Source organism: Gadus morhua, chromosome 6 (assembly GCF_902167405.1).
Source record: "Gadus morhua chromosome 6, gadMor3.0, whole genome shotgun sequence".
NCBI lineage: Eukaryota > Metazoa > Chordata > Actinopteri > Gadiformes > Gadidae > Gadus > Gadus morhua.
In genome coordinates, this window is record NC_044053.1 from 7,115,986 (window position 1) to 7,143,485 (window position 27,500).

The following is a 27,500-nucleotide window of genomic DNA, read 5'->3' on the forward strand; positions in this document are numbered from 1 at the left end:
CACACACACACACACACACACACACACACACACCAGCACACACACACACACACACACACACACACACACACAACGCTGTTTCTAATAGTATTTTTCTGGTTGTGTGTTTGTATGTTTCTGGTTGTGTGTGTCTGTGTGCTTATCTCTGGTTGTGTTTGTGTGTGTGGGTGTATTTCTGGTTTTGTTTGCGTGTGTGTGTGTGTGTGTGTGTGTGTGTGTGTGTGTGTGTGTGTGTGTGTGTGTGTGTGTGTGTGTGTGTGTGTGTGTGTGTTGCAGGGTCACTGGAGGGGAGCTGTTCGAGGACATCGTAGCCAGGGAGTACTACAGTGAGGCCGACGCCAGGTAGGCCCTGAATCTCTCTGCGTGTGTCCGCTCTCGTCCTTGTTCCTGTCGGCCCCCCTTTATGTCTGTCGTCTATGGATCTGTTCATGCTGTTTGTCCGATGTTCAGACCCCCTCTCCACTTTAGGGAGTGTGTTGTCCTCTACCTCTTCTCCTGTCCTTTTTGAATTTCTCTCTTTTCGTCTGAGTTCTCACCCATGTCTTCCTCTCCTCATCTGCTCTTCCTCTCCTCTGTTTTTCCACTCGGTGGCTCTTAATTGCCTCCATTGGTTTTCCCATTCACCGCATTTCCTTCATTTATTTTTGATTTGCCGTGTAAGACCACAGCATCACGCGTGTGTCCAAGGTCCTCCGGTGCCACACTGACATAGCAGAGGCCGACATGAGGAGTAGTCCCAGTGCAGTTAAGATGCAGCGTTCACTCCCATTCAAGCTGCTTTCCTCCTTCCCTTTCTCCTTTCTTCCTCTCCTCTGTTACTCATGCATTTAGCCCAAAGGAGGGAGAGCAAGCACAACATGATAGTCATTAAAACTGCACAAGAGCAAGTTTTGTGTATGTGTGTGTGTTTTTGTGTGTGCGTGCTTGTGCGTGTGTCCTTCTTTCTCCTGTCCTCATTTTCCCCCGGCATTTATCATCCACTTGTCTTTCGCAGCCCTTATGTCGAACACACACGCACGCACGCAAGCGCGTGCACACGACACACACACACACACACACACACACACACACACACACACACACACACACACACACACACACACACACACACACACACACACACACACACACACACACACACACACACACACTACCTCCCGTGTCTCTCTGCACTCCTCTCGATCCCAGTGACTCATGGACAATCAGATAAGAAAGGGGGGTTAAATAGAACATATGCTCGAGTGTGGACATGCTACTCGCACACACACATACTTATGCACAGACCCACACACAAAAATAGACTAACACACAAAAAGATCAAAATCCACCCTGAATGGACGATGTGCGTCAGCATTCGGAATTCGCAAACCTTCAGAAGATATTTCTAAATGAATCACATCTGAAACATCTCAGTTTATCTTAGTTATTATACTTTACTATATTTCGGAGGTTGTGAGGTATTGAAGTATAATAACAAGGACTCAATGGTTGTGCAACCGGCCCGGTAGCAGATCCATGATACTACGGCGACACTGGAGCCATGCTGAGGTTTAACCATAGCTGTTCCAGCCAGAGAGTCTTCCCGGGGACATAAATAACATCAGCGTTAATATAAACTACCCTGAGTTCCTCAGGGAAAAGTAAAATTAAATTCCCCATGGAGCCATCAGACATAAAAGGGGAAGTTATTTTTCTGCTGTGTGCCAGTAAGGCTGTAATAGACCAGATATAATGTTATAATATACTTTTTGATATGTGATGAACAGCCATGATGTTGTTGCTTTTAAAACGTTTTTATTTATGCAGGACAAAACACAAGAGATTTGACTTGATTTGACTTGAGGAAGTGGCTAAAACCTACGCGCTAACTGTGTTGTTATGAGTGGATATCATACTATTTTTACGCTTTTGCACATCATCTGCACACATTATTGGTTGAAATTGCTCAGCCTGCAACCACAGACACCTAATAAATCGATTCAACAAACGGTCGGCTGGGAAGGAAGTGGATGTAAACTAAATTCGATAAGAAATGCAATGAATGCTTTTGTATTTACCCTGCTTTGTTCAATAGATGAATACTATGACTATGAATTCTATGCTGGAATGATGATGTTAACAATGAAAACGTCTTTACTATCATGTTAGGAAGTTCCATGGCTGCCTGTGTGCTTCAGGAGATACAAATGGGTTGCAAATGAAATTGCCCTTATTGTTTTTTGCTTATATACATGAAGTAGTAGTAGTCATTGAGTAGCAAATCTATCCAAAGTGACACACAAGCAATTTCTGGCTGGTTGATATTGTGCTTTGCTGTTTTGATTATACTGGGTTTAAAAATATCCAGATTTGAAGAGCATTGACGTCAAAAGGGTGATATTCTATTGTTCCGGCCCCCCTGTGGTGAAGATCTAGCCTAGTAATCACTGCCTTTTCAGCCCACTGCTGCTCTCTCCCACCTCGTACCCGAAGTACCTCCACACACACACACACACACACACACACACACACACACACACACACACACACACACACACACACACACACACACACACACACACACACACACACACACACACATCCCCCTCTCTGGTGTCAGTCATCCAGGCCAGTTCTCAACACACCACCCTTCTTACACCCCAGGGGACCAGTAATAAGTGGGACTTTAATTAGTGCTGATAATTAGTCACACACACACACACAACCACACACGCAAACACAGACAGACATGCGAGTGCACACACACACACACACACACACACACACACACACACACACACACACACACACACACACACACACACACACACACACACACACACACACACACACACACACACACACACCACACACACACAGACACTTCCACCCTCCACAGTTCACCTTGTTCCCGGCTGTCAAAAGCTCCCACTGTGTGATGCAAAACGATTGTTTTGTTTTATTTCAAAGAATCGTACAGCATATGGGTAGCAGACAGCTTTGATCCATTTATGATACTTTTACCAGTATCATTTAGACTTTTTAAACTTAAATAACTATTTATTGAAACAAAACAATCGATTTCCACAGACAACCACACAGTGAATATGACAGAGTTGAATCTATCAGGGGTCAACCTCGATGTGGAATGAAGCCATTGTTTCCGTCACCTTCCATCCCAGCAGTCTTCTTGCAAAATCACATCCAGCTGCCCTGAGAGGAACCACATATTAAGTAATTTTCGCATTGACTTCCACAAAAGAAACTGGAAAGACTGGGATTGGCGACTTAACCGGTGAGGCGTCTTACTTTGAAGATTGTACAAAACCAGTACCATTGGCCCCACTGGCCAACCAAACAACATGGGCTATTCCCTCTTGTACTTTGTCATCAAAGTTTTTGATCAAGCACTTAAATACATGAAAAGACAGCTTTATTCACGGCAGCTAACAATGCCATGAATAAAAACAACAAAAAAAAAATAATTAAATTAAAAATAGTTCAAATGGACCATTACAAACGTAAACAAACAACATCAGCAAAACCCAACAAAAAAAATGGATATTCACATCGACACAGTAACTCCTGGATGTGATTCCGTCTTGCGAAGTGATTGCCTAAACGCCAACCTAGCATCGCTGCTGGCTAGCCACTGGCACTCACTCAGTCCGCCTCCCGTGGAATACTGGTGCGGTTTCTGCAGTCGAGGGAACATTGTGCTGTGTCTCATTCCCCCTGGCCCAGACTCTCACTTTGGTGCTATTTTAACTCTCCCTCGCTCGCCACGCAATGTTAGCACTTGCTCTCCTCATCATCATTCTCCATCCATCCATCTATCTGTGTGTGTGTTGAGTGTGTAGTCATATAGTACATCTTCACACAACTACTACATCCAGTGGTTGCACCCTGCATTTCTGTCTGTTTGTGTGTGTGTGTGTGTGTGTGTGGGAAAGAGCGTTACGAAGGGTTTATAATGAGAGAAGAGAGAGAAAGTCATCCCTCTCTCTGTCCTCCTACTCAGTAGACACTATGTGGGTGTGAACCTGGCAGGCTTCCTGTACTCCTGCTATTAGTCACATACCATGAACATAACACACACACACACACACACACACACACACACACACACACACACACACACACACACACACACACACACACGGATACACACACACACGGATACACACACGGATACACACGCGGATACACATCAATGTGCACACTAAAAGGAAGATCAAGATGGTCTTGCCCACGTGACTGACTGAGCTACTGCACTCACAGCCAGGCGCATCCACGACTTGGCCTGCTTCATTCTGCATTCTTTTGCACCTGAATGATGGACAAAAACGGTTTTCATCAACACGTTGCTCCCATAGGATCCAACCTCCTCCCCACAGCTGTCACCTCAATCCTTTCTTTCTTGACCTCCTTTTTTTTCTTTTCTTTGCCTCTAGAAACCTTTTGGGTCTTCATTTTCTGTTCCCCCTCCTCCAACTCCTCCTCCTCCTCCTCCTCCCCCTCCTCTCCTCTCTCCTTTCCTGTCCTGTCCTCTTCTGTCTCCCAGTTGGTGTGATTATGTCTCACAGGCAGCTCTGCCGGGGATCGCTTGTGTTTCTCATTCTGTTTAAAAAGTGTTTTTTGTCTCCTCTACCTGCACTCTCCTCCTCCCCACCACCAACACCACCCACCACCATCACAACCCCTTTCCCTGCCTCCGTCTCTCGCTCTCTGTCTCTATCTTTCTCTCCTTCCCCCCTCTTATCCCTGGTGACGCGCCGCCCCACCACCTTCGCCGCGTTTCCTCCCTCATTTTGTCTCTGTCTTCAACCTGCCATCTTGTGTGCTCCTCCCACGGCCCACTCTGCACCGAGTTCACCCACCCGTGCCCTGTGTGTCTCTCTCTCCCTCTCTCTCTGTCCTTCACCTCCCCCCCCCCCCCCCCCCCCTCACCCCCATCCATCTTCCAACCCCCCCCCCCCCCCCCCCCTCTCTGTTTTGTCTTCACAGTCACTGTCTCCATCAGATTCTAGACAGTGTTCATCACATTCATCAACATGACATAGTGCACAGGGACCTGAAGGTTAGTATCTGGAAAGAAGCAGTCCCCACGCCCTCTTCTCTTCTACTCTGGCCTCACCTGCCCCCCCCCCCCCCACCCCCCCCTGCCCCTTATACCTCGCCTGCTCCCCCTCCTGCTCTCCATCTCTGTCTCCTTCCTTCCTCCTTTCCTTCCTGCCTAACCTCTTTTCTACATACTTTGTCATGGGTGTCTGGTTTGCTTGTCTAGTCTTGTCTGCTCGTCCCTCGTTGTGCTCGGATGTCCTGTGTTCAAACCAACCGTCTCAGATTCCCGTCCAGCTTACCCCAAAACCTTAACCCCTCCCCTCCCCTCCCCTCCCCTCCCCTCCCCTCCCCTCCCCTCCATCAGCCTCCTTCACATACCCCTCCCCTCCCCTGGTTGACTTTCGAACTCCTCCGACACAAACACCGGTTAACTTGCAACAAAACTTAAAACGGCAAACACCAGCCAACACACACACACACACACACACACACACACACACACACACACACACACACACACACACACACACACACACACACACACACACACACACACACACACACACACACACACACACACACACACACACAGTTGTAAAGATACACAATCCCCTCCTTCCTGTCTGCCTGTGACCAACTGATAATAGGCTATTGATTGCTTGTCTCTAAACCGTATATTATTTGAAACGTTGCCTGGACACTTTTTCGATCCAAAAACAAAAGGAATAAGGCCGACTAGCTGCGGGGAAGAAATATGAAACCTGAATCATCCTAACTGCTGCTATTAGTTTGCCTCTAAACATTTGACACTTCTTTTTGCCAGTAGAATAATTATCAGCCGGTGTGTTGATCAACATCATTATCAACTTTCAGTGGTATTGTATTAATTGATGAAATTTAGACATAATCCTGTCATACAGTTTTGTAGTATCAACTAATTACGATGAAGATATATACATTTATTTATATATATGTTTATTGATATTTATCACCTACAAGCTGTGTAAATGAGATTAGGGGAATTAGTTGCACTATATGGGTGAGGGTTAATCTGAAACCCAATTGGCAGTGGTCTTCAATGTTATCATTAATCACAAACCAGTTCAACCTGTGTGTCCTCGTTCGGATTGATGGGAAGCATCAGCCGTGATCGGCACGATAACGATTGCCTCACCTAGCACAGTCCGGCTTTATGAGGTCTGTTGTATCTCAACCGGTAGCATAACATTAACACGTCCAGGGTCGGGTTCAATTCCACCAAACGGCATCGATTTAAATGTCCACGAACAGGCATCGATAACCATGACTCACATAAAACATACAGATCCTTGGATGAGATGTATAATCTGAAAATAAGGTTGAAGATTGCTCCAGTTCACATTCACAGACACCTACACAGAATCACTCCCCGTAGCCTGGAGAACGTTTGTGTGTGAAAATATGGCACATGCAGCTCACTCCCACGCACTCTTTTCAACGGCTGCAAATGTTTAGTCCTTCAGTGCGTGCCGCACACAAATACTCACACGGGTTTGTAACTTATCCTTGATCGCTGCCGTGCGTGTGTGTGTGTGCGTAGTAGATACCGCTATGACCTTCTCAGTACTTATCTATCAGAAGACCTTAATGACGGAGACCCCGGATTCTAATTTACAGGGGTGAACTTCAAAACCATGCCGATTCATCTCTCTCTTGCTCTCTCTCTCTGTCTGACTGACTCTGTCTGTGTCTCTCTCTCTCTAGATTCTCTCTCTGTCTCTCTCTCTATCTCGATTTTTCTTACTCTTGTCTGTATTTTTCTCTCTCTTGCCACAACTCACAACTTCCTGCTGATCAAATCACTGTTCAATTAGAAGACAGTGGAATAACATGTAGCATTAGCAGAACGGTATGTTCCGTTTTTTGTCCTCAGTGTTTAGTCGGCCATTTCGTTATGTAACTAGTGTTATAAAGAGTGGACACACAGCAGACACAAAGGTACACACATACACTTTCACGCGGTTTGTCGTCAAGCTCACACAATACTGCGCCACTGCTGAAGTGTATTTACTGCTCATCACAAGCGACCATAGCTGGATGATCTATGGTTTTATGTACAGTGTGTGCATAGCACAACATATAGGCTTAACATTATATATATATCACAGATGTTTGTCAGACGGAGCATAGCACCAGCACATCACAACACATATCCCCTAATTCATAGTCCCTCCTCTTCAAACGTCACTATTTATAAACCCAAGACTTTTCCCGCACCCTCTTCCCCTCTCCTCTCTCCCCCCCCCTCACCCGTCGTTAGCAGCCGGCCAGGGAATCACTGCCCCGTTCATCCCCTTAGTCCACCTCATGGCAGGCCGGGTCAGGCCCTCACCAGCGCAGCCTACAATAGACAGAGTGTAGAAGACTTCAGAGTCCTGCGTACACCTGTTGGCTAGGGAGAACAGTAAACCCCCATGGCTTATGCTGCCGCTAACGTGGCAGCAAGACCTGTATGAGAGTTTGCCCCCCCCCCCCCATCAGGTTAAGACCCCGGACCTAGCTGCCCTTACCTTGTCCAAGCATGTCCCCGAAAGAAACCGAAGAAAGCTGGTTGTCTTTAAGATATAATAATCCTAATGAATCACATTCATGTTGCGCATTTGTCGATTCGAAGTGTGAGACCTCGTCAAAACCTGCCACCGTTTGCCCGTTTAAACCTCGTCTGACCACCGACACACACGCACACGCACGCACACGCACACTCACAACACAGAGCCCGATCGACCCCCAACCCCGCTCCACCCTCTCCCCCCCCCCCCCTCCCTCCCTCCCCAGCCTCCATTAAGCCCCCTGACCCTTGACCCTTGCACGGGATTGTAGCTGCTGCTCAGACTAACATGCGCCCCCCCCCGGTGTTTGCATGCAGCCATTGCATCCAGCAGATCCTGGAGGCGGTGCTTCACTGCCATCAAATGGGTGTGGTACACCGGGACCTGAAGGTGAGTGACAGCTGTCAATGTGCTCTCCTTTTAAAAAAAAAGGGCCCTTGGCTGTTTCTTGGTGTAGTATGTGCTTGTGTGTGTGTGTGTGTGTGTGTGTTCTTTTTTGTGTGTGCGCATTTGTGAGCAACTGTCAGATTTTGGGAAAGGGCGTCTCAGTGGCAGTGCTAGGGTCGGTCACTGACCAGAACATTCAATTTGATTCAACCTCCACCCGCCCATAGAAGAGTTCTTGATGACTTATCTGCAGGAAATGTGTCTCCAGAATTGCCTTTGAACGGCAGATGAACTCTGTCACTCTTGCAGCCTCTCAACCCCTAACCTCTGGGTTCCAGACCAGGCCTTCTTGCGTTGATAAGTACAGGGGTTAGACTTACACTTACTCTTCATCTTCAGTAATGGTGGAGGATTGAGAGGTAGACTCTGTCAGCGAATGCCAAAAATACAGTAGATTAGAGGAATGTATTTTAAAGCCAGCCTTTAGCAAACCTGGTCCGAAACCTTCTTCGATTCAAATTGTTGTGTCCAACACAGAAAACACAATGTGTGTGTGTGTGTGTGTGTTTGTGCATGCTCTGTGTGTTGCACATTGTGTTGCATGACGCTGATTTAATCAGACTGCCTTATGCAAATGTCAGCACAGACATCCCAGCCGAGGCGCGTTGTGTTGATCAGGACTGTTGTGGCTGCGTCTTTATTTAGCGGACACGCCTATCGTGTTACACGCTCCCGGGAGGGCTTTTCGTGCAATAGGTCAGAGTGCGATGACCGAGGACAGTCCCCGCGTGACACATCCTTCCAATTAGGAATTAGGTCATTGCAGATGAAATCAGCACGCAGAAGAATTTCAAAATCGGCATGCGAGCGACAGATAAACATAGATCTGCCGTTGACCTTATCGACATGTTAGAGAATTCTGAACGAATTCTGAAAGTATCTAAGGTTGACTCGGAGACGGGTGCTGATTACACGCTGCCACCTTCCGCCTAAACCGAAGTGCCCTTTTCCTGGAGGCCGGCGTCTCCTCCACCTCTCCCTGTGAAGAAATCCGAGTAGAAGGGGGAATGCTACAGCAGCTCCCGCTGTCCTGTCCTCCCATGACAGTCAGAGAGAGAGAGAGAGAGAGAGAGAGAGAGAGAGAGAGAGAGAGAGAGAGAGAGAGAGAGAGAGAGAGAGAGAGAGAGAGAGAGAGAGAGAGAGAGAGAGAGAGAGAGAGAGAGAGAGAGAGAGAGAGAGAGAGAGAGAGAGAGGGAAGGATCCTCACAGAGAGAGCGGGTGAAAGAGAGACTGGATGTGAGCGAGATAAAGATGAAGCTTGGATCCATTCCATCTGATACTCTCCACAACTCCTCTCCAGTATGGCTAAATCCCCCCCATCTCAGCCCTCTTTCCCCCTTGATCAAAACACGGGGAGAAGGCATGATTGTGCGTGTAAACCGCAACAAAATTGAAGACACGCAGGCGGGAAAGAGCTTCTCGCTTTAACGCCCCTGCTGTCTCTACGTGCAAGCCCAGGTCGCCTTTGTTTGCACACTGCCTTCCCATACCTCTTCAACGAGAGCTCAGCTTGCGCTTCATCATAATTCTCTATCCACTGCCGTTTTGGACAGATTACTTAGGCGCTGTTGGCAGGTCTGTCCAGTCGCAGCGGGTAATGCACAAAGCGCAGCCGAACCGCCTGCGCCAGGAGGGTGATGACACGCAGGGCGCATAGTGCCTTGTGATTACCCAGTGAGCTCCATGTCTTCGTCTCTCTCGCTCTCTCTCTCTCTCTGTGCCACATCACTCGCTCCATTGCTTCTGCTTCAGCCCGCTGTTGACCCCCCCCCCCCCCCCCCCCTCTGCCGTGCCGAGCATTTCTGCATCTCTCAAACACTGCCCGACTGCTCCCGCTACCCCAGAGTGGGAGGACGGTGGTGAGTCTGTTGGCGCCTGCCGGAGATTTTGTGGAAGCGATAGGATGGTATAGGCAGAGGGTCACACAGAGGGCTAGCTAGAGGGTGAAGTCAAAATCGTCTGTCTATCAAATGCACAGTGTTACTCAGGGTTATTTAGAACAACGATATTCTGAGGCCATGGCCGTAACAATTAGTAGGAATAGAAAAATAAGGGTCCTCAGCGTACTTGAAAAGGGCAGGAGTAGCAATTGCATCCTCCTGTTGGTGTGCAGGTGTGTCGTTAGCACCCAGCAGCACTATCTCAGCGATGGTTATGCTCTGGGGGAATTCAAGAGTGAAACAGTGACGGTGAAACAGAGAGGAATATAGAGACGGCTTTAGTCAGCGAGGGTAGCAGATGTCATTATAGAGCTCAGCTCCCCAGCTGCTTGAGGAGAACGAGGTTGGCCGCCTTATCTGAGCGACGGAGACGTGGCCTGTGAAGCGAAACCCTTCACGGGAGAACCGCTCGATCAATGGCAGTTGTCACTCTTTGTTAAGACATGGGTTTCTCGATACTTGACTAAGCCTGGCTGTCGACATGAATGCATGTGGCAGCTAAGGTGTTCCAAAGCACTTCTAAATAAGCACCCTCTCGATCGCACACTGTGTGACCTTTTTGTCCAAACCAGCGGCAAAGGGGTACGACACAGACGCACTTCCGTTTCGAACAATATCAATCGCATCGCATCGATCAGGCTGTGAGTCCATGGAAGCTTCTCCTTACCTAGGCTGGTGGTCGACTGTGTACAGTGTGTCTGCTTTCTAACCCCCCCCCCCCCCCCCCCCCCCCGTGTCGCGTTGGAGAGACCTCACCGCCTGCTCTCTCTCTACCTCCGTCCACAGCCAGAGAACCTGCTCCTCGCAAGCAAATGCAAGAACGCGGCGGTGAAGCTGGCCGACTTCGGCCTGGCCATCGAGGTGCAGGGGGAGCAGCAGGCCTGGTTCGGTACGTATCCACGTCGCTCGGGGACGGATCAGAACGTCGTTTGACCGGTCGCCGGCGCAGGAGTATCGTTTAGGTCGACTCCCGACAAATGCCACATCAATTGCCCCCACTAGCACTGAGAAGCTTCTCTATCTCCTGTCGGCGCGTTTATAAAACTGTAGTAGATCAAATGAGCATGGGCACAAATATGTATGCGTTTCTATTTGAATGCTGCGTTTATCTGTGTGTGTGTGTGTGTGTGTGTGTGTGTGTGTGTGTGTGTGTGTGTGTGTGTGTGTGTGTGTGTGTGTGTGTGTGTGTGTGTGTGTGTGTGTGTGTGTGTGTTGTGTGGGGGGGGTGTTGATGGGGTGCTGATAACACATGTTTGCTAATCGCTACATCATGTGTTGTTGCCGTAGGGTTTGCAGGGACACCGGGGTATCTGTCTCCTGAAGTACTGAGGAAGGAGGCATACGGCAAGCCGGTGGACATCTGGGCCTGCGGTGAGCCTCGCACCAGGGGAAGGCTCGCGTTTGCTCTGCGGCCATAAGCCAGGAACTAACGCATCACATATGTTTCCTTGGCTCAACCATTAGAAAAGCTTTTTTTGCTTTTTTGTTTTGTGTGTGTTTGTGTGGTTGATTGTGCGTGTGATTTCATGCGTCTTTGTGTGTGTGTGTGTGTGTGTGTGTGTGTGTGTGTGTGTGTGTGTCTCCATGTCTCTGTCTTAGGGGTGATCCTGTACATCCTGCTGGTGGGTTATCCTCCTTTCTGGGACGAGGACCAGCACAAGCTGTACCAGCAGATCAAGGCTGGCGCCTACGATGTGAGCTCCCCCCTCTCCTCCCTCCCCCCTCTCCTCCCTCCCCCCTCTCCTCCCTCCCCCCTCAGCTCCCTCCCTCCCTCCTCCCTCCCTTCTCTCTTCCGTCCCCGCTCTCCTCCCTCTCCTCTCTCTCCTCCCTCTCCTCTCTCCTCCCTCTCCCCTCTCCTCTCTCTCCTCCCTCTCCTCTCTCCTCTCTCTCCTCCCTCTCCTCTCTCCTCTCTCTCCTCCCTCTCCTCTCTCCTCTCTCTCCTCCCTCTCCTCTCTCCTCCCTCTCCCCTCTCCTCTCTCTCCTCCCTCTCCTCTCTCTCCTCTCTCCTCCTCTCTCCTCCCTCTCCTCTCTCTCCTCCCTCTCCTCTCTCCTGTCTCTCTCCTCCCCTCCCTTTCCTCCCACCCCTCTCTCCTCCCTCTCCTCTCTCCCTCTCCTATCTTCTCCCTCGCCTCCCTTCCCCCTTCTTTTCATGCATTTTATCCTTCTCCCCTTTTCCATATTTACATCTTTGAGGCTAAGAAATGACGGCGAATAACTTATCGTCGCACCTCCCCTAATTCTCATTTACCTCCCTCCTCACCCACTTTCCGTCCCCAAACACATTTCCCTCTTCCACACTTTTCCCCTTTCTTTCCATCTACTCTTACCCTACTTGGAAATGGCAGATTTTCGATCCGTTGATGTATGCACTCTTCCTTCTCCATCTGTCCTTGCAAAGTCTAGCCCCCCTCAAGCCTTTCTCCTCTCCTTTCCTTCTCTCCTTTTATGTCCTTGCTTCCTCATCTGGCTTTGTTCCTGTCCTCCTCTCATCCATCCCTCCACGCCTCTCCTTGGGCTTAGTCCCGCAACACAATACTCTCCTGTTCCCTCTCTTTAACTATGTGTCTCTTTGCTCTCTCCCTTCCCTCTTCTTCTCCCTTTTGCCCTCATTCCTATTCCGTACGTGTAGCTCATGTAACTTCTTAGCCTCATTTTGAGTCCAATAGGCCTTGAACCTAACTTATAGACATGGTGGTGTGGACTGGGCGAGCCGGCGTGGTCTCAGAAATGACCCAATCACGGATCTCGAGCACGATAAATAAATAAATTCTGCTTTAGTCAGCTAGCGGCCATCTTGTTTGAACTGTACCTCAATAGAGGAACAATTTATACCTCCCAGATCAATGAATAACGTAGCGATAGAGATGGAGATATGGTCACCATTCAGATGTAGATGATACCGTGGTTGATGATAAGACACTGATCATCTGAAAGGAGATCTTGCTCAGCTTAATACCTGTTGCATCATTACAACTCAAAACATGTGGGCGTTCCTATGTATGAAGTAAAGCTTGTCTGACTGTCGGTCTGTCTGTCTGTCTGTCTGTCTGTCTGACTCTCGCTCTGTCTGCCTCTGTAGTTCCCGTCTCCTGAGTGGGACACGGTGACCCCCGAAGCCAAGAACCTGATCAACCAGATGCTGACCATCAACCCAGCCAAGAGGATCACCGCGCAGGAGGCCCTCAAACACCCATGGGTCTGCGTAAGTACCCCGCCAAACCCCACCCGACGGCTGGGTGAACAGACAGATAGACAGCTGGGGGAACAGACTGACAAACAGACATATCGCTGTGTGAACAGACGGAGAGACATATAGATGGGCAGACAGACAGACGGACAGACAGACAGACAGACATATAGCTGTGTAAACAGACAGACAGACGTATAGATGGGTAAACAGACATACAGACGGACAGATTCAAAGCTGGGTTGACGGACAGATTGAGGCAGACGAGTCGAAAGACCAGAAGGGATGACAGGTGGACACCGGAGACCGTGCGCCCGTTTCTGTACGAGCGCTAAACCGTGCCGGCGCGGCTACTGTGTGACCACCAGTGGTTCGAGGCTACATGGGCGCCATTACACCCCCAAGCCCGCTCCGCGTCGGAGTCCGTCAGCACTCAGCTTGACGGACTCTTTGATCGGACCCCACCAAAGCCTGAGGGAGACAGAAACTCAGGCAGATGGAACCCAGACAGGCAGATTGATTCATATTGACCTCACGTCGTTCATTTGGATGACGTTATGCAACCAATCCTTGCACACTCATCCAAAGTGCTTGGACACACACGCACACACACACACACACACACACACACACACACACACACACACACACACACACACACACACACACACACACACACACACACACACACACACACACACACACACACACACACACACACACACACACACACACACACACACACACACACAAAAATGGATAGGGACGTAAACCAGATGTCATATTTTGGGATATTTGGAATTGCTATTTGTTCCCCTGTCATGTATCATTCTTCCTCCTCTCATTGCAGCAACGTTCCACCGTGGCGTCCATGATGCACAGACAGGAGACCGTGGAGTGCCTGAAGAAGTTCAACGCCAGGAGGAAACTCAAGGTATGTGGCCGTGTGTGTGTGTGTGTGTGTGTGTGTGTGTGTGTGTGTGTGATTACCATATTAAGTGTAAGATGTAACTTGCCGCTCCTGTCCTAAAGTAACAGAGTAAAATACGTTATTTGTGTCTCTTGCCCTGGCCTCTTGTTCATCTCTGCATGTGTTCTGTAGTGAAAACACAGAGCAGGTTGTGATAGACAGCATGACGTAACAATCCTAACGTGTCATTGATTCTTTTTTGACAGGGCGCCATTCTCACTACCATGCTGGTGTCTCGGAACTTCTCTGGTAAGAGCAGAGCTTCGCCACTTTACCTGGCATCATCACAAAATCATCTCTATCCAACCACTCATTTTGTACCTTTTTTAATAGTCCTTAGAATAATTTTTTTTTTTTTTTTTTTTGAATTGCCGCTTAAAAAGAAAGTGGTGAGGTGGGTGTTTGATGAGTGCGATTGTAAGTGTTGGAGGCATGAAATGGACAAGCGCCCAGGTGTGGAAGACAAAAAAAAGTGGTAGAAATAAATGAATATAGAATAAATAGGTTTTAAATGAGGGCTTTTTCTTTAAAAAACGGTTAACTGTGGAGTGACTCAGTAATACTATGCAGAAACACCAGACATTTTGTTGATATCATCATAGAGTCTGTCTGTTTATTTTGTATCTGTGGTTCTATGTATTTCAGTTAGCTTTTGACTGTGTGTATAAAAAGCATTCTGAGATTTGGCTTGCTCCAGTAATATCCTATGGACAATGGAAGCATATCTGGAATGAGACTGCAGGGCTGAAAATTCTGTAGTTCATCTCTCTCACACACACACACACACACACACACACACACACACACAAATGTGTGTTTTGTTTGTGTGTGTGTTTGTGTGTGTGTGGGATGCTCTCAGACCACCCTTCAAATCACATTTCTCTCACTCTTGACCTCCTCAGAAGTGGTCTGTTACTCAAGTTGGGTCAACCTGCCAATCTCTCCCCCTCAGGCAATCAGAGAGAGAGAGAGAGAGAGAGAGAGAGAGAGAGAGAGAGAGAGAGAGAGAGAGAGAGAGAGAGAGAGAGAGAGAGAGAGAGAGAGAGAGAGAGAGAGAGAGAGAGAGAGAGAGAGAGAGAGAGAGAGAGAGAGAGAGAGAGAGAGAGAGAGCATTGCATTACTCTTAAGTACAGATCACACATGCATTTTATTTATTATTCTGCTAAAAAAGATAAAACAATTCCCTGAACTCGTTCCATACCAACGCAGTTCCACGATCCACAACCATGTCGGCACTGTGCTTCTTGTGTGTGACACATACGTATGTGTTGTGTTTTCTCTGGGATATCATCCCACACATACTCCCACCGTTTATTTGATCAACTCTATTCATCTTATTAACCTTCTTATTAACTTTATTTATGCCCTTTCATTTCCATTCTCTCGATTCTCCCTCCCTTCCTTCTTCCTCTTTCACTTCCTCTTTCATTTTCCTTTTTCCTTCCATCTTCTTTTTACCTTCATCTCTGCCTTTCACTTTCTCTCTCTCTCTGTGGCTGGGTATCTCTCTCTATTTCTTCCTCTCTCTCTCTGTATGTCTGGCTCTCTCTCCCTCTCTCTCGCTCTCTCTCTCTCTGTATGTCTGGCTCTCTCTCCCTCTCTTCCCCTCTCTCTCTCTCTCTCTCTCTCTGTATGTCTGGCTCTCTCTCCCCCTCTCTTCCTCTCTCCCTCTCTCCCTCTCTTCCTCTCTCTCTCTCTCTTGATGTCGTGGACACTATCAGTTGGCAGCAGACAGTCCACCGCTCCAGCGTCGGTCACGGCGGCGGCGGCTGCGGTGGCTGCCGCGGCCGGCTCCACCGCAGGGCTGGTGGAACAAGGTAGCACTTGGGGGGGGCCCCCCCCCGGACACGCCTAGGGTGTGATCCCGCCTCAACTCCCCCGTCCTCTTCTGTCTCCTCCCCCTGTTTCTCCTGGCATGGACGCTCAGAGCATGATGGCAGACCTGTCCTCTACACACCTCCCCACCGCGCACCCATTGGTTCATCTGCAGTGCCTTGTCCCCCCTCTCTCTCTGTCTCTCTCTCTCTCTACTCTGATTAGGCAGTTGCCTGCGCCCAGCATCACTCACTATGGCTTCTAACTCTTCTATTTATTCTCTCCATCTCTCTTCTCATTGGTCACCTCTGACCTCACGGCCTCTGTTCCACCCCTGTACTACTTATGGACTCATTTCTCTGGATTCATCTTTCTCTGCCGTTCTTTCATACCCATCATCTTTTGGATTCATTCATTCATTCACTACTCATTCTTCCCCTCCCACATGTGGTCTTTAACACATATCCTCCTTTTTACATGATCTCTCAGTCTCTTTCTTCCTATCGGCCTCCGTCTCTTTATCTGTACTGATAAGGAAGATGAAACGTGCCCACCCCCTTTACTTACTCGAATGGAACGACCCGCGTGCTGTCCAGTGAATGCTGCATGGAGCACTGGCCCCATTGCATGCGCTGCTGCAAGCAAGGGGTGGGGATGGGTGATTTCTGGTGCACGGTTGATAATGCTGTGTAAAAATGCAAGACTGGTTGATTTCTCAGGAAATGCAGCCAAACTCTCCCCTCCCCCCCCCCCCCCCCCCCACCGACCCTCCCGTTTGAGTACTGTTTTCCAGAAGTGCACATGATATTAATGCATAATTCAAGCATTACAGAGAGCCGTCATTACATGGTAGTCATCCTCCAGTCCAGCATACTTTGGATGAACATTTTCCACATCACAGCTGCACGATTTCCCTCCTCAGTGACCCCCCCCGTTGGGTGGGTCGTGTTTTTATTTAAATTTAACAAGGAAGTCTCATTGAAATTCAAAACTATTCTACCCAAGTGCCCTGTAAGAATTCTAATAAAATATGAATGAAAAATACTAGCTACGTCCAAAAACAAACAAAAAATAAAAACAATACAATGCATACGGGCAGGCGGCTTAATGGGTACGTGTGGGCCGTGGATGCTGAACCAGCACTAGAACAGGGAGCTGTTCTGCTCTCCGTGTTTTCAACCAAGACTCTGTGTCCTCTCCCTCACTCTCTCCGATCAAATATTGATAGTGCCCTGCCTCTCCGCATCAATGTCCCCTCGCTCGCTAAAGCGCTGCCTTGCTGGAGGGCTCTGCAACTACTACTACTGCTACTACTTGTACTTCCACTTCTTCTACTCGTACTAGACTCACACGCATACATAGAGGCTCAATGCTGATAGACACCCCCCGTATGTACAGTCAAACACAGATGAACAAACTCGTAGATGAACCAATTCACGTGCGCAGGGCTTCGTCAGGAATGGAGTGTGGCACTGGTAAAATGTCTGGGGGAAACTGCGGCTGCAATTTTATTGAAAAATCTCATCTTGGAAATTATTCATGGCTTGCCCGCCTCAAAAAAAAATAAGCACGGCGGTGGTTGTACCCATTGTTTAGTTAACAAATGAGATTGAGACAAACTTCAATATTTTATGTATTTTTGTCCATTTCAAAACTATAGTTAGTGAAAGCCAGCTTAGTGTAGGGAAATTGCCAAAGTGCTGCTGATCGTAAAAAAAGTGTTATATTTAGACATTTTGATTAAAATGTGAGATGAATACCACTGCAGTATATGAGATGCTTCTACTTGCAGTTTTCAGACAGTCCTTGAAAGCTCTGACCCGGCTTTGGGCTTGCACACACTATTTCGAACACAACATTATTTCTGATGCAATATAAATGTTTTAGTTATATTCCGTAAACTGAGGCTGTTAAAGGTTATCACGCACAGCTCCTCACAACAAGACTAACCTTCAACTAGAAATCTTTTCAAATGATCTTTTCAGTAAGTTATGGATGTCAGAAAACTTTGTTCAAAGATCTTCCCCTGCAAAGTTTCCGTGAACTTTAGAAGTGCATGGAAAATTCTCTGCATCTTTAGATTTGCATTAAGATAGTGAAGAGATAACATATGATATACACATTTATAAAACACAGTGAAATAGGTTGGCTCAAGTGTATTACACGTGTCGACAATACATGCATGAGTAAGCACACACTGCCTACACCCTAAAACAGCCAAAGACAAACATGTACTGTTTTGTCCATCTGTCCACCTGCTCCTTAAACACTCAAGCACAACGACAGCGTGTCTTATTGTGCGTCTTTTTCAGAAAAATCCCTCAAAAAAATTGAATTATCTCTTGAAGACTGGATATAAGCAATCAGTATTTCCTGTTGTGTGATCATGGTTGAATAGCAGCTCTGGATCTGATTGGTTAACCGTGTGGACCCTTGCCCTATCTAGCTTCGGTGTGTAGCAGCTTCCTTTAGCTTTTCTTACTCTTTTCCATGTTTCCTATCATGTTCTTTTAACTTCTCCTCCTCTCTCTTCTTGCTTCATGTATGTTGTGCCAAGGTAAGGAGCACCCCCCCCTCCTCTCCTCTAAGTTACCTTTGACCTTGCAGGTTGCCATGGTTACGTGCCGAACGGTCCAATGGAATCCTTTATGTGTGTTTTTGTTCATTCTGTGTACATGTATTCAAGAACGTTGCTGTGTCTTTTTTCTCCAGAAGGTTCTATCCGTTAGTAAGGCTGTTATTCGCTTTTACGAAAGGTTATTTTCGCTTCAGTCTTTTTCAGGTCCTGTTTCCTCTCTCTCTCTCTCTCTTCTCTACTCTCTCTATCTTGTCCAAAGAAAGAGTGTGCATGCTTTTGACACATCCTGTTCTCTCCTCAGTACTAATAACTCTTATGTAAAGTGACCTGGGAGATCTGGACTATAATGATGAAATGCTCTCCTAACACCGTCTACAGATGCTGAATACACCGTGTTCTCTCCCAGCAGCAATGCCCTGAATGTCACTCTCTTGCTCTCTCTGTCTCTCACTCACTTGCTCACTCTTTCTCTCCCTTGCTTTCTCTCTCTCTCCAACTCGCTGTCTCTCTCTTTCACTCACACACTCACACTCTCTCTCGCTCTCTCTCTCTCAAACTGTCCCTCCCTCACTCGTTCCCTCTCTCTCATTCTCACACATTCATTCTCTCTCTCTCTCTCTCTCTCTCTCTCTCTCTCTCTCTCTCTCTCTCTCTCTCTCTCTCTCTCTCTCTCTCTCTCTCTCTCTCTCTCTCTCTCACACACTCTCTGTTCTTGTTTTACACTCAAGTGATGTTTACCCTCACTCTTTGCCCATCTATACGTCCCCCCCCCGCCCCACCTCCAAACCACCACCACCTGTCCCAGGCCCAGAGATGTGCTTTATCCCACCTTGCGGTCTGCAACCCTTTCCCCCATGAGATGAGTGTGTTTGAGAACAGTAACGAGGTTCAAGGCATTGGGGAGAATGGACCAACGCCTCCTGCTGTGTTGGCCGCGGGAGCTGGGGAAAGTGACGCATACCTACCGAAGCGAGAGGAGATGAGAGGCAGAACAGTGCAGAGAGAATAGAGAGAGAGAGAGGTTGGGAGAAGGTGTGTGTGTGTGACTGTGACTGTGAGTGAGATAGATTCAGGGTGAGAAAAAGAGAGAGACCGAGAGAGAATAAATGCCAAGAATAGTGTTTTGACGTAAGATGGCGGTGCTGATGTGATTAGACTTGGAATTGCACTCAGCGCCTGAAATAGCCCCAGTTCTAGTTGCGTCTATCGCTGTCGTGGAGGTGGGAGGAGGGAGAAGAGGAGGGGAGAAGGAGGGGGTTGGGGCAGGATTGGGGGAAACTGGAATTACTGCAACATCAATGAGAAATACATCCCATAAAACACAGTGGTTGGATATGCTCATACGTTATCTCCAGAGGATCATGCATGAAGTGTTAATGCATCTTGGGCAAGGAAGAGAAAGCACAGCAGTGGAGTTAAACCTATTAAGGTCATTTTTGCAGATTGTTTGGCATTTTTCATCTCCTCATTATTGACTATCAATGCTCATTCATTATGTTCCTTCATTGCAATTTGAAAAGACAATTCAATTTGATCCAGCAGACGTTTCCTATAGTTAGTGTGATGGTGTCGCGGTTATTCAGGGTGTTGGTCTTGCAGCTGAAAGGTTGGGGTTAAGCCCCAAGGGTCCGCTGCCCACTCTTGAGCCTACCCCTTTATTGCTGACCCCTATCTGTTCCTTTACAACATGTAGCATAAGGACTCCAATGAAAAGGAAAGAATATGAAAAAGCGTATAAAAGCGGCTTTGGATAAAAGCGTGTGCTAAATGGCTCAAGTGGCGATTGCAATAAAGGAAAGTGAATTGGAAGACGCCAACCGAACTGTATTCATTAACTGCATGATACCCACCTTTGGGGTCATAGGGATGTGCGCAGGGGTGAGCCTGAATCTCCAGATCACTGCAGGGGACGACCACAGCACCTGAGCCTCAGCCCCACAGGAACAGCTCACGCTTCAGTCGGCTCTTACAACCGGCCCGTTTATTTTTCCATTTCCCCCCCACCATGTGAAAGATTGATGGGTATTATGCTAATGGAGCTTAGTCATTCTTCCTGCCCCCCCAAACACACCGTCTTCTAGCAGGCCTGGAGACACACAAACACACACACACACGCAAACACACCGATCATTAGAGAGTTGAACGTCGACTAATCCTTCTTAAGACCCCTTTAGAGTTTGCTTAGCTGCTGAATAATGTTTGAAATCAATGTCTTCTTGTTTTTCTTTTTCCTTCCTCCCCACCTCAGTTATATGAGATCAGAACAATGGCATGTGCATCGATATCCCCCCCCCACAAGGAAACAACGGGTTCCAATGCCTCTCTATTTACAGATACTGCAATGTTCTGGCTGAGAAATACATTGTTGTCCCCGATCCTCAGGCCTCAGAGAATCCCAGCACTGCATCTCAGGAGATCTTGCGCTGGAGTATATATAAATATGTAATGTCTAGTACGTCACAGTATACATACAGCCAGTTTTGCAAAGCCAACCTTCAAAAGGCCTAATTCTCCTCAACCTCAGCTCAGCCATGATAGCTGTTGTCTTCCAATGGTCCTTATTCACCTGTAGCGGCCATCTTGGATTTCTAGGCGCTAGCGAGGTGGGTGGTGGTGGAGGTTAGCGCTTAGAGCCAAGATGGCCGCTCAGTGAATGATGAGGCCCATTGGATCAGCTGTTTTGGCTCCAGCTGCATTTCTTCTGCTCATGTCCTCATGGTAGCCTCAGATTTGCCTTTGCTGACAGCTTCTCTCCCCTCTGCTTGTCATTGCAGCAGCCAAGAGCTTACTCAACAAGAAGGCAGATGTGAAGGTAAGGCTGTTTCACACGTACACTCGCTCATAATGTACCAGTCCAGTCCTCTCTTCCCTCTATTAACTATTGATTTTATATACTTAGATATACACACACACACACACACACACACACACACACACACACACACACACACACACACACACACACACACACACACACACACACACACACACACACACACACACACACACACACACACATTTATTCCTAGTTTCCTTCACCCCATCTGCTCTTTAATCCTACATTGCTGTTCATCCCTAATGAATATAACACCATCCTACACACACACACACACACACACACACACACACACACACACACACACACACACACACACACACACACACACACACACACACACACACACACACACACACACACACACACACTTGCTTTGACACCTTCTACACTCCCACACATCCAGCCATCCATCCACACATTCATGTGTATGCTGTTTGTGCTTCATGTTAATGTGAGCGTGTGCGTGCGTGCGTGCGTGTGTGAGAGATGCACTTTAGTAGATAGAGGAGCAAGCTGGCTGCCAATGGAGTGTGGGCGTCTGACTTTATGATCTGCTCATATCAATGTTTGTGTATCTGTGTGTGTACTTGTATGCGTGTGTGCGTGTGTGTGAATATGTGTTTGTCTGTGTGGATAATTTGCCTTAGCAGTTTTGTTTACGTGTGTGTGAGTCCGCGCACGCGTGTGTGTGTGCGTGCCTGCGTGCATGCCAGCGTGTGTGTGTGCATGTGAATGACTCTGGTTCCAGGAATAGCTCAAGTCTGCACCCTGGAAACTCAGACTACAAAAATAGAAGCTCACTTCCCTTGTGCCTCTCTCGTTGCATAGCAACAGGCTCCCCACACACTTGCCATAAACCATTTCCAAAGATTTCTCCTTCACTTGACTTCTTTCCTCCCCTCTCTTATCTATATACGTGTCTATCTGTATATATCTATCCATCTATCTATGTGACTCTCTCTGACTCTCTCTCCCTCACTCTCCTGCAGCTCTCTCTCTCTCTTCCGCATCTGCCAGTTTCTTTCACGCAGAACGAAAGCTGCCAATTTGCAGTGCTCGCTCCTGCCTGCCTCTCTTCCCCAAACACCGACCAACCTGCACCCGCCCACCTGCCGCCTGCAATCAGTCAGGGCAGGTTGTTGCCTCCCTTGTTGCGACTTTGCTAACCTCACGGAGCCTGCGCTTGCAGTTCGTTCAGTGTTGCCAGCGTAGCCCAGAGAAGGGCAGGTAAAACGAGCAGCAAAACCACCCAACCAACCAGGCTTTGAATATATTTCCTCTCTCTTTCCGCCCCAGTGGCTGTTGCTATATTCAGTGATGCTTAGCAGATCATAAGCCAAGCATCACTCTCCGTCTTCTTTGCTTGACTAACTTTGCTTCAGGCGTCCTCATCTCTCGATACTGACTCGGCGCCTGGAACGGTCGGCTCAGAATGAGCGTTATTAGCGAGAGAGGGAAGGGTTTTCAGTTACGCAGGAGTTTTAGCAGCAAGGGTCCCGAGAGAGAGAGGGGGAGCGATTCCGATAGAGCTAGGGGCTTTCCGGCACAATTCTTCTTTGAAAATCTCCCCTTCAATTCTCGTTGTCGTTGTGGTTCTTCTTGTCATGTTCCCGTTCTTCTCGCTCCGGGGGAACTGTTAGTGGGCGTACACAGCTCACAGGAAGTGAGAGAATGTAAATTGTGTTGCGGTAGACCCCATAACTGTACAATTCACTACCCTCTCTCAGCCTTCTCGCTTCGCTTTCTCGGCCTGCTCCTTGCTTTCTTCTGGCCTTGTCTTGTTGATCTGGGCAACACTCCTCGCCCTGTCTTTGAATTCGAAGCTTTCCCTTTTATCCCTCATCCTTCTACTACTCCTACTACTACTACTACCATATCCAGTCTCCTTACACCACTTATTCTCCAGGATCCAGGATCATTCCCCTGATTTCCATGTGTGGGGTGGAGATCCTTATTAGTGATGGTGTGTGTGTGTGTGTGTGTGTGTGTGTGTGTGTGTGTGTGCGTGTGCGTGTGCGTTGAAGGGCCTAAAGTCGCTATTTGTCTTCCTCAGGGCTTTCAAGTTTCAACCAATTAATTCACCTTGTTGCCTCTTTCACCATTGACTCTTTCTTCTTTTTACCGTCCATCCATCCATCCACCAATCCGTCTATTTTTCCATCCATCCAATCGTGCGAGGACAGAAGCGCAAGTCCAGCTCCACTGTGCAGTACATGGTGAGCATGCTACTGAATTAATACTCTCCTGATTTCCTTCCACTCGGCCCCTTCTCCATCGAACCTCGTTAGTCCCAATCCTGTTTGAGTCTCTCCACGTCCCCCCCCCCTCCCACCACCCCCCCCCCCCCCCCCCCCACACACACACACACCTCTTTCTTCTCGCCATCTTTAGCCGGTGCCAGAGCTTAACAGCTTTTTAATTTTTTTAACGGACCTACTTCAAACTCATTGCCGTTAACCGTAGCGGCTACCCATGTCAACGGTAAACACCACAAACCTTTTGGTTCTGCAACGCCTTGTCCCCCTCAACCCCCGCCACCCTTGCATGGAGTCCACTTCCTGTCAACTCCGACCCAGGCGCCTGCAGCCCACCTTTACCTTCATCTTCACCTTGAGCTCCTCTCCTCTCCAGGGGGCGCACAGCGCTGGGACTGACCGACAACAACAATACTTGGAATGAATGGCTATCTTGTACCAATCTCTTGTGTGTGTGTGTGTGTGTGTGTGTGTGTGTCTATGTATGCGCGTGTCTGTATGCGCGCACGCGCGCGTGTATATGTGCGTGTGTGTCACCGCTGTAGCAAGATGGCCTTGCTTTGGTCCCTCAGCCCGGCCGACTCCTTGCGGAGCTCTGGGCCGGTGGACGTCTCTCGGGGGTTGACCCTGCTCACTGTGAACATGTTGTCAGAGTGGCCCTCGTTGGTTGAGGGCTCTCCAGAGGGGTCCATCTTGTGAGTTGGTTACTGGTTATTTTTGATGAAACCTGTGTCTTGTTGAAATGAAGAACAACAGGGGCCTTTTCTCTCTAGGGGCATGGGTGAAATGGCTGACAAGAAGAGTGTGTGTGTGTGTGTGTGTGTGTGTGTGTGTGTGTACACTTGTATATGTAGGTGGATGGGTGTGTTTGTGTGTGTGCGCGTGTGTATGTGTAAACATCTCACTTTGTGTGCGGATAGTGAGATGTTTGTAAAACAAAAAGTCTGTCAGTTTACATAAACTATAATTCCATGGTGGTTTTTGTATTGATGAAGTGTGAGTGCTTGCGGGTTTGTCCCTGATTTAATATGCTCAAATTTTGTGTTCTCTATTGTCTCTGCTCCATCTAGTCCTGTCTTTTCATTTTATTCCATTCACCCATTCTAATCCCTAAATCAAAGAGCACACACTCACTCACTCACTCACTCACTCACTCGCGCGCGCACACACACACACACACACACACACACACACACACACACACACACACACACACACACACACACACACACACACACACACACACACACACACACACACACACACACACACACACACGCGCATTATCACACACTCACTTCCACACACTTTTCAAATTCTGAAGGGTCCCTCCTGATTCCTTCAACTCTTTATTTGACCTCTATATAACCTACCAAACCACTGGGGGGCACTGTTTCAGATTCAGTCCTGGCCTTGGCACTGTTGCCTACAGCTGCTCATCATGATGTAATTCAGTGTGGCAAATATATGCCATAAATTAAGGATATGATATCTTTGGAGATTGAGAGTTTGTCAGTGACAACGTATAACCCTTGTCCCGTATCCAGTGAAGTACAAGTCCTTCGTAGAATTTAGACTCTTTGGATTTGCTAATTGGTACAAACCGTGGGAAGGTAGAGATAAATCAGTAATTAAATACTTTGATGTGTGGGCAGAAAACCACATGAACCTGAAATATTTTCACTTCAGTTGAAACCCACACCTATGGTTTATTCTGTACTGCAGGATACGATTTTCCCATTGGCGTAGGTTCCACGCAAATTCGATTGGATCAAAATAAAGTGCTTTGATTGTTCATATTCCAGGGTGCCTTTGAACTGGCTCTAAACTCGATGACATTCATCGAAATGGCATTGCTAAACTGGCATCAGTCCTAAATGAACACATGGCTTTTTGACACAGCCCCTAACACTGTTCAGGTCCCAGGCCTTAAAGCGCAGTACAACATGATGATGTCTCAACATCATCACAGGGGTGAGAACAGCCCCTCAGGGGACAGGACTGTTAGTCAGTGTTGTGAGTTCCACTGTATCACACCCGACCCCATCTGCCCCTACACACAGAACACAAACCGAAAACACAACCACATGCACGCTCACAAATCCTTGCACGTCCGCACGGACCTGAAACCTCTTGTTTTTAACACTCTGGTTTTGTAATGTGTCCTTCCTCCCCTGTCCCTTCCTTTCCTTTCCGGCACAGCCTCAGACAAACAGCACCAAGAACAGCATAGTCACCAGCCCAAAGGGAAACGTCCCGACTCCTGCTCTGGTATTTACCGTCTCCCCCTCTCGCTACATCATGTTTTACATAACATTATCAAGCTAATAGCGACTTAACAATAGTGTATTCAACGACGAAGATGTTACCCAAAAAGTGCAAGAATCATTAGTGTACATAAAAAAAACCAACATTAAAAAAGCAAACTGCTTTCCACAACATAGAAACAAGAGATAGATATTTATTTTCCTTCAACCTGTCCCCTGTCTGTCTGTGTGTCTATCTGTCCGTCTGACTGATCAGCCTGCTTTCCTTGACACCCCCCCCCCCCCCCCCCCCCTTCACCTCCCCCCACTCCAGCCAACCTGTTTCCCCTTTTGAAGCGTCTTTCTTCTTAAGCTGTCTGTCTTGATCTGGGTTTTTGATCGGGGAACCTGCGACGAAGTGAAAAGACCCTCGCTCAAACGTGCGTGAGAGTGGGGGTCTTCCTGGACATATCATCACAGTGGCAGGTGCTGTCAGGAAGCTTGTAGTTAGTGTAGAGGACTGTGACTCCATCGTGGGTTGGGGAGTCTGCATACCCACTGTCATTCCGACCGACAGCGTTGTTGTCACACAGAAAATACAAACATTAGATTTCTTATTTCTGCTTTGTTGGGTCAGAGGAAGTGTATCCATTACACACAGTATCCATCGATGAATCTATAAATGATCCACCCATACATGCATGTTTATAGTTCATGATAACGATCCATAAAAGTATGTGTTTGTATAGATATGCATAAACATATCGCTAATGGTACATACATACAAACACACACACAGTCTTCAAAAGCACAACCATATATTTAGTGAAGGGTCTTAAAATGTCAACCCTGCCTTAACACCATTTGCTGCCATTCATCACCAGCGCACGGTGGCTTCAATATCTCAGCGTGCCATCTTTAAACTTGAGGCCGTTGGCCACGCCGAATCGTAAATCTCTGGTACCGGAAAAAATGCCGATGACGTCGGCCATTGAGGCACGCACCGCAGCTGGCAATTCTGGTAATTTTGGCATTTGCTATGCCCTGAAAATAACGGCTGCACCAGCTGTATGCACCACAGGCCAAGAATCTCATGTTCATGGGTCCCAGGCGGTCGTTCGGGCAAGTGGTTGCTTCCTGGACACGAGAGGGTCTGTGAGCAGTTAAACATAAGGCACCCGGGCGGCAGAAAAGACGGGGTCAATAGCCAAACCATGGGACAGATTTCAAAGGGGGACCCCCTTCCCCCAATATTTCATCGTAGCATCCAGCGATCAGATTTTAGGGGTTGTTTTACATGGTTGCCTCAGAGGTAACATAGAGTTTATGATATTAGAAGACCCTACGTTCTGATTGGTCCCCCAAAATGTGTGACTCAGTATTTCGCCCTTGAGCCAAAGACTTCACCCTAGGCCCTCAGGATGTGCTGTTATTCTTTATAAATGTTCTGTATATGCCGTGCGTCAGTGATTTGTATGTTATGCACGTGCATTCGTGTGTGTGTGTGTGTGTGTGTGTGTGTGTGTGTGTGTGTGCTTGCACATAAACGACTCCCACATGCAGATGTGTGATCGTCTGTGTTGTGATTAGCT

General features: G+C 47.8%; 1 protein-coding gene across 1 annotated transcript in view; it reads left to right on the top strand.

The window, feature by feature from the left end:
• LOC115546047 (calcium/calmodulin-dependent protein kinase type II subunit beta-like) overlaps positions 1-27,500 on the top strand; it is a 53,941-nt gene that overhangs the window by 8,927 nt on the left and 17,514 nt on the right. The window contains 11 exon segments of the mRNA XM_030359675.1: positions 277-342; positions 7,949-8,021; positions 10,805-10,907; positions 11,306-11,389; positions 11,618-11,712; positions 13,098-13,220; positions 14,056-14,139; positions 14,382-14,424; positions 15,897-15,992; positions 21,343-21,380; positions 25,865-25,933. Of these exon segments, the coding sequence (XP_030215535.1) occupies positions 277-342; positions 7,949-8,021; positions 10,805-10,907; positions 11,306-11,389; positions 11,618-11,712; positions 13,098-13,220; positions 14,056-14,139; positions 14,382-14,424; positions 15,897-15,992; positions 21,343-21,380; positions 25,865-25,933 (874 nt within the window).